This window comes from Chenopodium album, chromosome 9 (genome assembly GCF_948465745.1).
Source record: "Chenopodium album chromosome 9, dcCheAlbu1.1, whole genome shotgun sequence".
In the NCBI taxonomy this organism is placed as follows: Eukaryota; Viridiplantae; Streptophyta; class Magnoliopsida; order Caryophyllales; family Amaranthaceae; genus Chenopodium; species Chenopodium album.
Window position 1 is genome coordinate 47900347 of NC_137842.1, and position 17280 is coordinate 47917626.

At 36.3% G+C, this 17280-nt stretch overlaps 1 protein-coding gene and 1 long non-coding RNA gene across 2 annotated transcripts; both read left to right on the forward strand.

Annotated features, from left to right (window-relative positions):
• The first annotated feature begins 8016 nt into the window (after positions 1-8016).
• On the forward strand, positions 8017-11401 carry LOC145559815 (uncharacterized). The gene is made up of 3 exons (XR_014092973.1): positions 8017-8322; positions 8712-8801; positions 11065-11401. It is a non-coding gene; the product is annotated as an uncharacterized LOC145559815 (long non-coding RNA).
• A 2161-nt stretch (positions 11402-13562) lies between these two features.
• Positions 13563-16309, forward strand: LOC145557681 (uncharacterized). The gene is made up of 4 exons (XM_081618858.1): positions 13563-14085; positions 14191-15184; positions 15392-15910; positions 16003-16309. Exons 1-4 carry the CDS (start codon positions 13563-13565, stop codon positions 16307-16309), a joined length of 2343 nt encoding a protein of 780 aa, XP_081474984.1.
• The last annotated feature ends 971 nt before the right edge of the window (positions 16310-17280 follow it).

Genomic DNA, 17280 nt, shown 5'->3' on the forward strand with positions numbered 1-17280 from the left:
CCTTAGGCGATGAGAAGTGTAACTTTCTTCTCACTCCTTTGTTTTGACCACTAGGAGGAGTAGTAGTGGTTGAAGTTGAGATCGAGCCTTGTTTAATTCACCCTTATCCGCCGCATTCATCCAAGCCTTGTAAAAGGAAGATAATGTGATACTCGCGGGAGGATTTTGTATTACCTATTTAGGAAGACTTGACCAATATTCCATCCAACGAGCAATCCTTTCGGGTTTAAAAGTCACATCTTTAGGGGCATCACAATCTTGCGGAGGAATATATTGCCTCATCCCGTATTGTCTCATCACCCTATAAGGAAAAGTAAAAGTAGTACTAAATAGGCCTAAAAGCTTAATGTAAGGGAAATTGAGACTATTCCCAATCATATTATTTATGTTCCACCAAGGAATCACAAACCGTATGTTAGGAACTCCATGACAGAAAAACGAATTCCATTCCTCTTCATTCTTATGCTTATAAAGGATTCGACGTCCAGAGAATGTCTTTACTCCATCAGCCTCAAGGTTTTGAGGCTGATCAACAATTTGCAAACGCTCCATGAGCCAAATCTGAAAAAAAAATAAAATAAAATTAGTTTGCAATTTTTTTACACAAGCAGGTGGCGTGCACAACTAAACCAGTTGCGCGCACCCTCCGCGCGCAACGGCGAAGATTGCGCTGGTCATGCCAGCGCAACTTCTTGACTTGTGCTGATAAACGCCGGAAAAAAAACGTACATGTAATAGGAGTGGACTTCCCGTGAAACCGTTTTCGTTAGGATCTCCACTAAGGCGATTTAAGCACATAACGGTTTCTGCCAAATCCAAAGGAGTGAGTGAATGACACCCCTCTATTTGCTCTACTATGGACATCATTGGATAATCTCAGTATTCTTTGCTTGTCCTAAGTAAACACTTAACAACAAGACAATAACATAAAGCACGAATTTTAAAACATTGTTTAGTCATGTTTTCACGAGGGGCGACGAAGTGTTCAATAAATTGAATTAGATTCACGCCTTCTTCAGTTCCTATGTTGGTCATATCATTGTCGCACAATCCAAAAAATCTTAGGAATATAGGTTTGGGTTCCGACAAGGTAGGCGAATAAGTCACAAGGAGGGTGTTTGTAGGGAAACCTAGCAAGGCCTTGAACTCACCAGGAAGGGGGACAATTTCATCCCCTCTAAAAAAGAAAAGATGGTGGTTAGAATCCCAATGGTTGACTGTGGTATGAAGAAAATCAAAGTTAACCACTAATTGCATATAATTCAATAAAGGGTCTAAGTGGTAAATTTTGAAAGCTAGTTTGTCCTCGATTGAAAGGGAAGTGACCCTTTGCTTGAAACGTTGTTCAAAGGTCTTCACCATTGTTCAAATAAAAAGAGAGAGAATAAGATTTTAGAGGGATTAATTCTTTTTAATTTCCTATGTTACTAAGCGAATGAATGTAAAATGATCAAAAACCTACACGAAACCATGTTTAAATAGACCCAAGAAGGGCAAATTTTAGGCAAGTTCAGCTTAAAGGAAAGTTCACTGACAGGTGGCGCGCGCAACTCCTAAGTTGCGCGCGACACCCGCTCGCAACAGAATTACATGCGCGCGATAGCCGCACGCAACTCACGTTGTTACGTGCGACTTCCCTCACGCGGCATGTAAGTTTGGTTAATTTCCGTATTTTGGCTCATATAATGACGGAATCTTCACGAGATCTTAAGACGAATCATACGCTTGCCTTCTAACACTTTGTATCCCTTTTCTTGCCTACTTTCTTATTTTCCTTTTATTTTCTATTTTTTTCTTATTTTCTGATTTTCTTTTTATTTTCTTTTTTCCATTGTTTTCCTACTTTCTTTTTCTTATTTATTTTCTTTATTTTTATTTTTCCTACTCCTTTATATTCTTTTTTTTTTCTTTTTCCTTCTTTTTTGAGTTTGTTTATTTTTTTTAAGGGGGGTAAGTTGGGAACCCTTTCCCTCCCTCGAAAATTTTTCGCATTAATGTACACAGTGAAACAAAAAAATACTAATAATAATGACATATATACAAATGTGTCATATATACAAAAAAAATATATACAAACAATATATATACATAAGTTTCCTAAAAAAATATATAAATGTGTACAAGAGGAATTAGGGTGCTCGGTGACTACTAGACGGTTGCTGCACATCCTGCAAAATCCAAAACGAAGATTAATACATGAAATGTAATAACTTCGTTGCAAAGAAAAAAAGAAAATAAAACTTACCGCGATCATCCGATGATCACGACATGACAAAGTTACGAGGGCTCTCCGATAAGCAACTCGAAAAGCACGTAAAGTCCTCACCATGTCGTTCAAGGTCTCTCGATGAACCTGTTCCAAGAATACAAGGACAGTTAGTAAACAAATGTATATGAAACAAAAAATAAATAGAAATATTTAAGTACATATTCATAAAACGCATACCGACTCAATCGTCTTAGTTACGAACGGTATTCCCTCATCATCCTCGACCGCTGGAAGGGTCTCACGAATTACTGATCCGACAGCATCGGTGTACATGATCTGTACTGTAGGAGGCACCCAACCACCTATCTCGACCCGCTAAAAATACATGTGACAAATAACGATAAAAGGGTCAAAATTTCAAAAACTAAATAGAAACACAAAAAAAAGAGTTAGAAAACTAAACGGAACAAAGGCAAAAAAAGAAGTCAGCCTGGATGCTATAAAAGCCTGATAAGAAGCATCCGGCAGCACCAGCTTCTCCACTGGATAACCGAGGATCGCCTGAGCTTGATCCTCGGTACACTGTAGGTCCGGACGCAGCATCCGGATCGGGGGATCCGCAGGAACCAAAGGCTCCTCGGTCAAAAGCTGCCAGAGAACACGCTCGCGTAAAAACCAAGCGTCGGTCCTCTGGAACACTGAGAGTCCCGTATAGAGGGCCCGGAAACGGCAACAAACCATGCCAGACCGGATAGCCTACGGGAGTCCGACGATCAAACTCCAAGGACTGAGATGGATCTATTAGACACAACCACATGAAAAATCGTTAGAAAATGAGTAAAATAAAAAAACGAAGAGAGAACATGTAGTTTGGAATACTCACCGACGCACGAGTCGCCGAAAGAATACTCTGACAAAAGTCGCCGGTAGAAGTAGCTCGTCTCCTCTTAATCTCGACCAATCGATGGCCGATAGGGAAACGAGTAGCCCCAAGCACCCTGGGGGCTAAGAAAGGCAAGTACGAGTATCCCCCAAGCTTGAAATCGAGAAAAGATAAGCCTAAAGGAAAAAACGAAAGTAATAATCGAAAAAGCTTAAAACATGTACCTCAAGGATACAACCATGCCATGTAAGCGAGATCCGAGGCACCTCTGTAGCTGTCGCGGAATCCATGACTCGGGTCGCCTTGCCCATAGCCGTAAGCATACGGGCATACGACACCTCCGCCAAACTCAGGTTACCTACTTGCCCCAAATCGCTGAGGCAAATGAGTAACCTAATGGCGAAACGCTCTCCTCGATCACTCAAGATGGTGACGGAAAGAACGTGGGAAATGTATATCCGAGCCAGCTGTTCAGGTGTACACTACCGGTCAAGCTCGTCAGTCGACAACTCATCGGCAAGAACTGAGTACGAACAAGATTGCGCGTACACGTGAAGGGCCGACGCAAGACGGTCCCCCACAAGGTCGCGTAATCTCTCGTTTGACCCCTTAACGAGCTCTATAATTACTGGCTCGCCTCCGAAAGGAAAACCCGTAATCATAGAGAAATCGAAAAGGGTAACCCTCATCTCTCCCCATGGAAAGTGGAAAGTGTTGGTGGAATCCCACAAAAATTCCAGCAATCCACGGAGGAAAGCAAACGACGCAGACTGGCTCGATAAATCCCGAAGAGCCGCCAGCTGAGAGTCAATCCCAGAAAGTGCTACCATCTCCTTTGCCACCTCGGGAAATCTCTCAAAACGGGCTCACAGGTCACCAGAGTCGTACAAACGCATTCTAGGCTCACTCTAAATAAAAAAAAAAACAGTTATGGTTTTAAAAAGGAGAAGAAACAAAAGAAAAGAGAAAGAAACAAAAGCGTGAAAAACTCACGATGCGGCCACCCTCTGATCGAAACATGTTGGTCTGGGTCCCACTTAAGGACCCTAGGGTCCCAGTTGGGAGGAGCCTCCCAAACCACCTCCTCCTGGCGACGTCGATCGGCCACGAGGCGTCGCTCTTGAAGCTCCTCTCGAGGACGGGTCACCCTCTTCCGAGGGAGAATCGCCTCGTCCGGACCAATAAGAACCTCCTCGACATCGACCAATGGAGGCGAGTCCATGCTATGACGGATAAAATTTCTTTAATTAGTTTATTTTATTTCCTAAACTAGACTAATATACGTATTCTAGACCCATTTCGGCAGCATAACGACTACTGATAGGGCAAAACACGAAAATCAAATGCCACCCATACTTGGGGGCTACGATACCTGCAATTAAACTCAATAAATGGGGGCTTTTAACACCCCCAAAAGCCATCCTATACCAGTTTAAACTAAGAATTCAAGGGATTATATTCTAAAATCTCAAAGAATCAACTAATTCTAGACGAATAACAGTAATATAAACATGATTAAACATGATAATCGTCTACCAAACAATTTTGGAGTTCGAATATGGCAAAAATAAGCTAAGTATACACTTCGCGCAATTTTTTCGGATTTAAAATTTTCAAAATGTTAATTATGGAAGCAAAACTAGTTCGTATACTACAATTGTTGCATAATTAACAAGTATAACCAAAATGGGCAAACAAAATAACAGAAAATCAAGCAAAAATTCGAAAGAAGAAGCAAGAACAAACTTGAAACATTCAATACTTAACCATTTTTCATGAAATTTGTTGCAAAACACTCCTTAAACATATCATAACAACATAGAGCAAACAATTTCAAGAAAAATAAACCGAATCGAAAACCCCCAAATTCAAAAATCGCGGTTTAACGATTCGGAAATCATTAAAATTCAGCCGAAAAAGAGTAATTTTTAGCAAAAAACTTACATTGGATTACAGTAAATATGAATTGAGAACGAGATTAGCTTCCTTTAGCTTCAAAAATTGCAAAAAATTAAGCTTTTTAGAGAGAAAAAAAGTCGAAAATTGCTTAGGAAGGAGAAAAATGGTGAAGTAAAAAATCGCGTCTGCCATTTTCACCTTACTGACATAAATGTCGCGCACAACTTTAGATGTTACGCGAGACATACCAGCGCAACTCTGAAAGATGTGCGCCCCTGGCCAGCGCGACCTTCTGAGTTGCGCACATATACTGGTCACTAAAAGACCGGGATTTTGATTTTGATCTGTTTGATCATTTTTTGAACGGTTTTTGCTTGTTATTAGACGTAATGGCGCGCAAATCATCAAAGTCTTTTTAATTTCTTTGCAAATTGTAGTTTATTTTCTTTTTTGTTAGTTTTTTTGCATCATATTACATGCACACTGTGCTTTGCATCATAAAAGAGTGCCTTAAGACATTCCGTGGTGGTGCTTTACATAAGAGGACCCATAGATAGGTTTGTCATTTTACTGTACTGGCGTTACCAATGTCCAAGTTTTCTTCTTTTTTCACGTCCGAAGCAAAAAGGAAGACGTTTTCATGCGGCATAAAAATGCAAATGGCGTATCGTACGGCGTAGGTGATGCGTAAAATTTTACTCAGCCCAAGCTTTGCGAGATCTACCTGTCATAACTAATAGGTAGAGAATTACTGTAGGCGTTAGCTCAACGAGTCGACAGACGCGCCGAACCTTCAGGAACAGGCACTTATTGAATGGGATCAAATACGGTAGTTAGTGCGCTTACTAACTTACCGAACAGTTAGGGTGTCTAATCCACCCCTTATATAAAGAAGCGACGAGACGATGTCGCGTCTATGTAGTCACGTGCACCCAATCCTAAGACACGTGTACTCATCTTGTGGACAAAACTGATGAGAGAGTTGCTGACTCATCTTGTGGACAAAATTTGGATATATGCCTCCAGTCCTGAGACAGGTATTTCTATCTTGTTGACGTCAAGCTCGAATACTGGACCCGGCTCGAATACCGGACCATTTCGGCTCGAATACCGAAAACCCCTTTTTCATCTTTTACTTTGTTAAAGTCATGCTAAAGTTTCAATGACATATCGAGGGACTTTAGACCAACGATGACACGATTGAGAGGAAATCCTCCCATTTTATTCTTTTAAAACCGATCTCTTCTCATGACCTGACATCACCTAGAGTACTTTTACTTGTATGAGTGTTCTACAATTGCAAAGGATCAATCTAGATTCTTTAGCGCATTTAGACTAGGAAGGACTTTTTCTATCCTTAATAGCTACTTTTTTAAAACACTTAGCGAACTAAGGATTGTTTCGACATCCTTAAACAATACTGAAATATTCTCTATCCTTAGAGAACTTCGCAGAATGAGTCTCGAATTTATTTCCTTGACTACTTCTATCATCGTCTATTCTAGAATCGATCAAAGTGGGGGCTAACTGTAGACATCTACTTTTGTCCTCCTGTCCCAACAGGAAGTGTAATGACGATAAATAAAGCCATCTTCGTGTTGGATCAAAGTGAAGAATACTTATGGATAACTGGTTAAGCCACAAAAAAAAAAAGACTAGCCCAAATTAAAGAAAAGCCAAAACAAAGGACCAATTAACTAAATTCGATCATATATAGCCTTAAGCCCATGCTTAAACCCTAATAATGACGGATTTAGGAGCGCCTATGTTAAAACTTAGTGCTGCCGCAGAAAAAGCCGCGCGCATCTCACAAAGTCATGTTGGGCTGCCGCGCGCAACTAATTCAGTTGCGCGCAACCCCCAGCGCACATGGAATATTTGTAATTATTCGGAAATTATACGGAAAATATAAAATCGAATCTTAACATAAAGCCGCGCGCAAGACAAAAAGTCGCGCTGCACATAGCAGCGCAACTCTATAACTTGCATTGGGATGCGCGCACGACACCTGCTGCGGCAGAATGCTCGAAACCCTAAGCCTAATCCTTCTTTTTAAATACGAGCTTAAACTGAGGCTTCAAGAGACAGAAATTAACCTAAAAATTCTAACGAAATAACTTGTGAAATTTTGCAACCTAGCCCTCTTGTCCTAAACACTCACCCTTTCGATACTTTGTTACTACAGTGGAGGTTCCCCAACAAGAAGGCGTCCATAAGTGTTCTAAACAGAGATCTAGCAAAGAGAAGTTTTAAATTCCCGAGCACTTAGTTAAATCACCATTATTTTCTTGTTTAAAAGGACTTTAATTAATTAATTAGTGTTGTTTGATCACTTTTAAAATAATTAATTAATCAATTCCACATAGTATCTTGCGTTAAATAAAGACTAGAATTGAATTAAATAATTGTTGGTTGATCACCTAAGCCAAGGCATATCTTGTTTATTGTTCTTCCACGAATTTTATTAAATATGAATAACGACTTTGCAATGTTATTCCTACGTGAATTAATGTTTGTAAATAAAATCAACTAACATAGTTTTAGGTATCGCGTTGCATATATTGTTTGGTGATGAAATTGTTAAAAAGGAAGAACTAGTAGAGGCCGTACTAGGGCTAGGATGACGATTCCCCTCTAAAAGGAACGTAATCTTAGTACCCTCGCTCCCGAACTCATGTCTGGTTTATAGACCAACACTACAAGAAAATAGAGTAAATTTTGACGCTTTTGCCTTGACACTTTTGTAATGGGTCATAATTTTCCTCCGTCCACTATTATGTAATTTATACATTTTGACTAATTTTAGAGCCAAAATATATTGTGTCCCTCAAAAGGGTCATAATATTGAATGCAATGAAACGTGTCACCCAACTATCAATTACACATTTACACAACTAACCCGCTGAAATTAAAATTTCACCAAAATTTTTAATCTAATATCCCGGAAAACTGTACCCCATGTTCGTCCTTAGTGCACTATCAGCTCCCAGAACGGTTTTGTTAAGCAGTTAGTTGCCAATAACACCTTATTCGCCGCTCAGATTTGTTGCGTAAAAACTTTGAATCTTCACAAAAAAAAATCCCTAATTTCTTGATTTCAGTTAGCATATAATCATCTCAGCCCACTTCTTACTTTACCTCTTCAATTTATTTTTTCAATATATTTGAAGCGCATAGTATGATGTGAATTGCAGATTGCTTTAATACTCTTCATAATTTGCCAAAAAAGTTCTCTTAATTTAGTTTTGGGGTTAATTTGTATTGTGAGTTTTGATTCATCGTTTCTATTGTTTGTTGGAGAAAATTTATCAAGATTCAGCCCAAAGATCTCGTAATTTTTTTTTTTTCCAATTTTTTTCTTTAATTATTTTGTATGTTGATAGTTGCATGCATGATTATTACTATAATCTCCGATTATAGTTGAAGAATGGGTTGAATTAACGAATTAATTAAGTTATTGAATTGGTTAATTATATTCTAACTTTTTTATTGGTAAAGAATTGGACACCCATTTGCAATTGTTACTCGAAGTCTCGAATTATGCATATTTTTATTAAAAATTGTAACTTTTTGATAATTTTCAGATGTATACATATTCAATCAGTTGTTTAATTAAATGTTTACATATACATTGCTTTCAAACTTTAGATTCTTTTTTAAATTGAAACAAAATGCACAACTACAATTAACCAACAGATTTTTTACCATAATTATGCACAGGTCATCTGAGGAGAAGCTGTGGTATTTGAAGTGCAAAGAAGTGGAAAATCAGAAGCTAAAAAGGCGGAGAAACGGCTTCAAGAATTGGAGGTAATGTACATAAGCACTGCCTAAATATAATATTGTTCTGGATGAAAATTTCGGTTGTGTAAATTCAAGATTATGTTTCTAGATTTCTTTCAATCACACATATGTCTTTACTGTTTAGCACATCTTTCATGTCAAATGAGATTAAGTTGAGGTATTTTCTCTATATCATACATGTGTGCAGTATAGGATTAGAAAGATATGTAATTGTGAAGTCTGATGTCGGCTAGAGTTATGATGAAAACGAGCCAGGTCTCAATTGACATGAAACCTGGCTCATATATACTCTCCTGACCGAATCTAGGTTCATATATCCTCTCCTCATGGTCTCTATTAAAGAGGTATGGCTGCTAGATTTGGTATTGAAAGTTGATGATATGGAACACATGTTGCTAATATATGTATCAATATATGTATGTGTGTTTTTGTTCGCAACTGTATGCGATTGAGAGGCTTAACAATCTGAGAGGGAGATGCATGGCTTCAATGGATTCTTGGTCTTAAGGTAGTATTACATTATCACTTTTGTATATGTTGACTGTCTGGAAACCTTACATTCTTGATGTTGCTTGTAACTTTCTCTCTTGTATTCGCTCTTTCTTTTATAGATTTTGCCTTAGCTTTAAATTTGCAATGTTTTTCTCCCTTTTATAATATATGATGTCTTTTGGCTTCAAATGTGGACACAAGTGATTTTATATTCTTGTGGAGGGTTGTTTACTTAGAAAATAAATGTTGGTCATATAGTTATGCCAGTAAATGGGAGAATTATGCTTATCAAGTTACCTATAAGGTAATTGTTCTTAAAAAAAAAAGGTAATTGTGTGTCCTCATAATTTGTTTAGTTATTTGGTCAGGTTTGGGTGAGTTTCCCCTACACGTACTATTGTTTTACTTGATTTGTCATGAGCATTTCATTGCATTCATAGTGTATCATGTTATCTCTATGTGAGTTTCCGAGCAATAACGGTAAAGGTATTCTTATTGTAAGCTAAAAGGTAATTGTGCTTAAACGAAATGGGTAATTGTGTTTCTCAAGATTATCTTTGTTATTTGGTCGATTTAGGATAGTGGTATAGGTGAATTGACCCTTGTTCTATAGAACCTTAGCTTGATGGGTAAAGGCAGTTAGGCAAGTATTTACTTGCTTGATTTGCAGTCTATATTGTACAGTGATTACATCACCTTTATGTAGGTTTTGAGCAGCATCTATTTAGAAAATTGTTCTGTTCCTTTATTATGTGGCATATGATATTTTCCAAATTTATCAATCTGCCTCTATATGTTTTTGTATGCTTATTTTAGGGGTTGCCATGCATCAATGGTTACTAAAGAAGAGGAAGATGAGGAGTGTTTAAAGGAGGAAGAAACTAGGCCTTCCAACATTAGGCTGGTCACTCAACCTTCTTATGTGTTCTGCTATGCATTTTAAGTGTTTTGTGACAACTGACAAGCTAGGTTCATGTAATAAACCTATAAAGTTGGTTTTATATAGTGAATGCCCATTCAATTTTCTCTTGGAGCATCTGATGATTTATTTTTTTTCCATTAGAGCATGTTTTGGTTAGCAAACTATTAATTGTGTCTACCCTATACTTGTCCTTTGCATTTCTCAAGATTGAATTTTCTACATGAAATACTTTGAAACATATGAATTATCATATCATTGAAACTTTGGAGCAGCATCTCATAGTAGAGATGCTTGAATTTGCAATGGATATCTCCAATTCCATCTTATTTAGCTCTTTCTTGTACTGCTTTATTGTCATTGTATATTAGATATGAAGTTGGAAAAAATTTCTGATAGCACACATTACCTAAGCTGGGATTTGAATGAATTTTAGTACATGAGGTTTAGTTTGTCTTTTGATGGCCAATATAGTGTATTTGGACAAATGGACAAAGTTATACGTATGGGGCCATGGGGGAGAGGAAGGGAAAGAGGAAGAGATATCATGATATCCCCTTAAAGAGTAGCATTTTAAAAAAATAAAATAAAATATGTCTTATTGTGAATAGTTTAAAAACAAGCTAATATAACTTTCTCTAAGGGCTAGCCATTCCGCGCGCATCGCGCGGGTTGGCTCCTTTAGTTTTTATTAAAAATTGTAACTTTTTGATAATTTTCAGATGTATACATATTCAATCAGTTGTTTAATTAAATGTTTACATATACATTGCTTTCAAACTTTAGATTCCTTTTTAAATTGAAACAAAATGCACAACTACAATTAACCAGCAGATTTTTTACCATATTAACGCACAGGTCATCTGAGGAGAAGCTGTGGTATTTGAAGTGCAAAGAAGTGGAAAATCAGAATCTAAAAAGGCGGAGAAACGACTTCAAGAATTGGAGGTAATGTACATAAGCACTGCCTAAATATAATATTGTTCTGGATGAAAATTTCGGTTGTGTATCTTTGAATGTCTATAGTTGGCTGTGAGTTTTGAGCTTAAGCTTTTACTAAATCCATAGTTAATGAATAATTATTTGATTATTCATAATAGGTGATGGTCTATTACCTTCTTCGGCTAAATGGGATAACTATAAAAATAGAGATGTATGCTGACTTTGGTGACATTGATTTAAAAATATATCTCATATTCTTTTCTGGTGTAATTAGATATATTTAATAGTTTTCTTAAAGGTAATCAATTTCTGAGAACAGAGATGTATGTGGCAGTTAGTTTAGCAGATTGCTTGAATTCAGAGCTTTGAGCATGCTGGTATTATGTCTTATAAATTATGCCATCAATTTCGGCTTTTTTTTTAAATCATGGAATGCTTGATTACCATATCTGTGATTATTTCTTTGAGTATAAAAGTCATTACGCTAAACAATATTTGAGAAAAGATTCAATTAACTATTAAGAATTGAATCATGTTGTTCGTATATTTGATCTGAAGGAGTTAAGATATGGACCCTTTGAAGGAGTAAGTCTATCATAAGTGTGCTGTTGTATTACCCTTCCTTTTCACATGATAGCAAGAAAAACTATCAAGATTGTCCCCCCAAGCTACATATATCTTCCACCAGTAGATCAAAAACAGACCTCCCAAAGTACTTCAAATTAATTGCACCTCATAAATTAGCAACATCACATTCTAGTAACAACATTTATTGACTAGTAACAACCTTAGCAGAATAGCCTAATAACTAGACATCTGTTATGTTTTGGTAACCATTATCTAAGCAAGTTTATTATTTCAGTCTAGGGGTGGGTGCATTGGGTAAAAAAAAACTCTACAACTACAACTAAACAATGCACATTTGATATCTTAGACTCACCGAGAACTCGATAAGGGCACTAATATGCGTAGCAGCAACATTATTCTCCCAACGAATAAGGGTTGGAACACTCTTGGGCTGAAGCCTTGAGTCTACCCTTCAAGGGTGCTAAGGTGTCCTCCAAGTTGGTCTATCTCCTTCATAAGCTCTCAAAAATGTAGTCATTACAAAAATCCAATATCAATATTAAAGCAACCTATGTAGAAGGGTTATTTGTCAACCAGAAAGAGGATGTGATTAGCTTAAAAAATATGCAAATTCCTCTTTAAATTTATTGAACACCCCATTGAAGCTTGCTACTGTAGCATCCGTTATCTTTAAACCCCTGCTTTTTTTACCTCATAATTTTCTCAAAGAAATTAGAATATTGGCATATGCTTGTGTTTTGAAATGCACAAAAAAATCTAAAATTTCAATCAATTCACATGAATATAATCAAGAGACTTCTATTCTCACTTTGAACCCATAGACATAAACATCAATAACCGAATCATAGCAAAAAAAAAAAAAAAAAAAAAAAAAGTCAAACAAATGCTTAAACAAACAGTAATATCAAACAATAAATATCAAACCATATTTATCAAATGCCCAGTAAATTCGTTCAATGAGTATTTTTCTAACAACTTCAAACTCTCCCAATTTGATTCCACTACTGATGTGTATTTTTCTATGTTATCTCCCATGTCAACTTTGCATTTGAGTATTGAATTACCGTATTTGTTTTTGTTATCACTGTTTTCAATTGAAGTGTATTTTGAGTTTTCTCCCCCCCCCCCTATATTTTTTTTTTGGTCACTCGAACATAATTCTTTATATTATATAATATCATCTAATGTGTGGATATTGCTTGTGTTTTTTTTTTTTCAGCATTCATCCTTTTGGATTTTTTTGGTCAGTGCATGCTTAGTTTAGAAGACTCTTGAAGACAGCTATACCAAGGTATTACTCACATCTTATATGCTACTATTTCAAGTTATGACAGTTTAGTTTTGAGATAAGCTTTAAGATTGTTATATGCTATACCAAGTAAGCATGTAATTTTGTTTGTATGGCTTGTAATGACTTTGACAAAGCAACTTAGTGACTTATAACTATTTGGTATCTCCAATAGTTCATCATCTTTGATTACATTGGTTTAATTATATAATTGTAGGTGATTTTTCTTAATTTTTTTTTTATTATTATATAGTGAGGTTTAAATAGTATGCAATGAAAATTGCATCAATAGGTTAGATTTCATATAGTAAATCCTATACCTATAACTTTTATTTCTGTTGCATAGCTATAATGATTGACCTTTCCTCAGTTTTATGATCAGAATATATGAAATAAAAGTATGCTACCCCAATCTGCTTTGTTGTGTATTTTAGTTTGTGAAGAATTTGATATTTGTTCTGATAAGTAAGATTTAAAATTTTCTATTTATTTGGTCAAAATTATAGTTCCCTTATTAAAGTATTAATTATGTATAGATATGGATACAAGTTGGATAGAACTTCCACGATGCCACACTCAATATGTCAAAGGTTGTATGCAATTCATTAACTTTGCTAAGGTAGCTCAGGTAGAAGGAAAGATTCGGTGTCCATGTAAGACATGTAAAGTGGATAAATGGCTTTGTGTAAATGATGTAGAAAGACATATCTTGTTTAACGGGTTTTATAAATCATACAAGAAATGGATTTTTCATGGTCAAGGGGATTTGCTTCAGCGTATGATTGGGTGTGATGGAGGTAGTACTAGCCAAGGATCCCCACTAGATCAAACAAGGTTTGAAGGTCGAGATGATATGGGAGGCCTATTGAGATCTGCTTTTAGTTTTGAAAAACCCTCAAATGACCTAACCTTTGAACCACATGAAAATAATGAAAATGACGAGTATCTTGAAGACCCTGTCTTTTATGAAGAGGAGATTGATTTAGAATTTTCAACAACGCAAGATGAAGCTAAGTATAAGAAATTACTTGATGTTTCCGATGAGAAATTGTATGACAAGTGTACTAAATTTTCCAAACTGTCTTTTCTTTTACACCTTTTTCACATAAAATGTATGAGCCATTAGTCTGCTGAATCCTTTAATATGCTACTCGAGCTTCTCATAGGCGCATTTCCCCAAATACTTGAGTTCCCCTCATCTTATTATCAAAGTAAGAGAATAATAAAAGACCTTGGCCTTGGGTATGAGAAGATTGATGCTTGTCCAAATAACTGTATGTTGTATTGGGGTGATTATTCAAAGAAAGACAAGTGTCATGTCTGTGGTACATCAAGATGCAAGAAAAATAAGGGTAGAAATGATAATGTCAGAGATCAAGATAAGACTGTTTCTATGAGTGGTGAGCCAGCTAAGGTAATGCGTTACTTTCCTCTTATCCATAGACTGAAGAGAATTTACATGTCCTCAAAAACAGCAGAAGATATGAGATGGCATTATACTCATAATGATAAATTGAATGATGTTGATAAGAAGATGTTAAGGCACCCTTCAGATGCATTAGCTTGGAAATCATTTGATCAACGTTATGAGGATTTTGCCTCGCATCCTCGTAGTGTTCGATTAGGACTTGCAAGTGATGGGTTTAATCCATATCGTTTGATGAACACGACTTATAGTACATGGCCTGTGGTGTTGATTCCCTATAATCTTCCACCGTGGTTATGTATGAAACCATCTTCATTCATGTTGTCTATTATCATTCCCGGTAAAACAAGTCCCGGAATTGACATTGATGTGTATTTGCAGCCACTAGTTCATGAATTGAAATTGTTATGGAGTGGGGTTGATGCTTTTGATGCTTATGATGGAGAGAAATTTAAATTGCGAGCCGCTTTGCTTTGGACTATTAATGACTTTCCTGGTTATGCAATGCTCTCCGGTCTGAGCACCAAAGGCTATATGGCATGCCCTATATGCATTGATTCAACTCCTTCTGAAAAATTTGGGAGTAAGACTTGTTATTGTGGGTATCAAAAATGGCTTCCATCATGTCATCCATATCGATTTGATTGTGACAGTTTTAACGGAAGAGAAGAGCATGGTGAAGCTCCACCTCGGCCTAGTGGGACTGACATATTGGGGCTACAAGAAAAGGTTGGGTATGTTTATGGGAAGGCATAAAAAAGAAAGAGAGGTAACGAGGGTAACAATGAAGAAGATGTTGTCATTGGTACCAAGAGAAGCATATTTTACAATTTAGAGTATTGGGAGCATAATTTGTTGAGGCATAATCTAGATGTAATGCACATAGAAAAAAATGTGTGTGACAATATTTTAAATACTCTCTTAAATACCGATAAAAGCAGAGATAAGAAGGATGATCGAGATGCCCTTCAAGGATGGGGCATAAAGCCACATCTTTGGGTTCAAGATAATCATATGCCTTCAACTTCTTATTCTATGTCTGTAGAGGAGAAAGAGAGGTTCTTAAAAGTTTTACAAAAACTCAGAGTCCCTGATGGCTATGGATCTAACCTTTCTAGATGCGTGAACATGAAGCAAAGAAGGTTGATTAACCTTAAGAGCCATGACAACCATGTTTTGATGCAAGATATCCTTCCCGTCGCATTAAGAGCTTCTAATGCAACAAAAGTAATTGATTTGCTTGCAAAATTGTCTTACTTTTTCAAGCAATTATGCTCCACTGCTATTGATCCTGATGATCTAGATGCTCTACAAGAAGGAATTGTATTAACCCTTTGTGAGTTGGAAATGGAGTTTTTGCCTTCGTTTTTCACAATCATGGTTCATTTGCTAATTCACTTAGTGGAGGAGGTTAAACTCGGTGGGCCAGTACAGTACAGATGGATGTATCCCATTAAGAGGTTAGATTTATTTACATATATGTCTAATCTAAATTCATCTAGAAAATCTATAAACTTACTGTATTTTAATTATAATATGACTTTTTGAAAAGGTACTTGGCCCATCTAAAGTCAAATGTAGCTAATAAATCCCAACCTGAAGGGTCAATTGCAGAAGGCTACCTGTTAGAGGAGACCATTAGGTTTTGTTCAAGATATCTTGAAGGTGTTAAGACCGTCTTTAACAAACCTAAACGAATTGCTGATGATAGTCCCAATTCTGGAAAATACTTGTGTAATTCTGGCGGTCGAGTAATTGGGAAAGAAGTCAATTTCCGTCTAGATGACAAAAGCTTAAAACAAGCTCATCGCTATGTTTTACTGCATCATTCTGATGAAATTCAAGATCTTCTCGAGTAAGTAGCAGGTTTTATTCTATTTTATGAATAACCAATTATTATAATATATCATTATAAATTATAATTTATTTTCCTTTCTTTGAAGAGAATTTTTAAATCTAAAGCGACAAATGAATACACATAACCCAATCACTGAAAGTGATGAAAGTGATTGGATCATCAACGAGTTTGGAGAGTGGTTGCGAAGTCAGGTGATATATATGTATCCTAATGTGTTCAATTTTCTTACAAAAATAGCAGACTGTTTTTGACTTTATATTCTACCATGATAGGTACACTCAATAGATGAATCCACCGAAGATGGGAAACTTAGAAAAATTCTGGCAGGGGGATTGAATTGTTATGGTAAAAAAATGAAGGGCTTTATGATCAATGGGTATAAATTTCAGATCATGGACCGTGATAGCCGTTTGACTACCCAAAATTCTGGAATAATGGTTGAAGCAGATGGAGAAGCATACTATGGGAAAGTGAAGGATATATATGAATTGGACTATTATGGGACTTACAAAGCTATATTGTTTCATTGTGTTTGGGTAGACATACATAAGGGTGTTAAATCAGATCAAAATGGCTCTATATGTGTTAATTTCTCTAAGTTGATGCATTCAGGAAGAAATTTGCAAGATGATCCTTTTATTTTCTCATCTCAAGCAAAACAGGTTTTCTACATTGAAGATGAGATACGAAAAGGACGGTTTCATGTTGTAAAGACTAAGCCTAGAGACTTGTTTGATTTAGGGGATGATTTACCCGAAGTAGATAACGACAATGAATGATTAGTTTCCTATTTATTATTTAATTTGGATTTGTAATTGCTGAATTTAATTATGAGTTGATATTTGTCATTAATTAATATTTCCTTTTGCTGAATTTATCCCTTTACTTTTTGTTAATTCTATTTGTTAATTACAATCTATTTTCTCATACCATCTAACAGTTATAGCGGTTTTTCTTATGATTTCGATTTGC

What these genes read in the sequence shown, in the direction of transcription:
- LOC145557681 (XM_081618858.1), top strand. Translation starts at nt 13,563, where the DNA reads ATGGATACAAGTTGGATAGAACTTCCACGATGCCACACTCAATATGTC. An exon ending in TGAGAAATTGTATGACAAGT is followed by an intron (nt 14,086 to 14,190) that starts GTACTAAATTTT and finishes AGCTTCTCATAG; the next exon opens with GCGCATTTCCCCAAATACTT. An exon ending in TGGATGTATCCCATTAAGAG is followed by an intron (nt 15,911 to 16,002) that starts GTTAGATTTATT and finishes CTTTTTGAAAAG; the next exon opens with GTACTTGGCCCATCTAAAGT.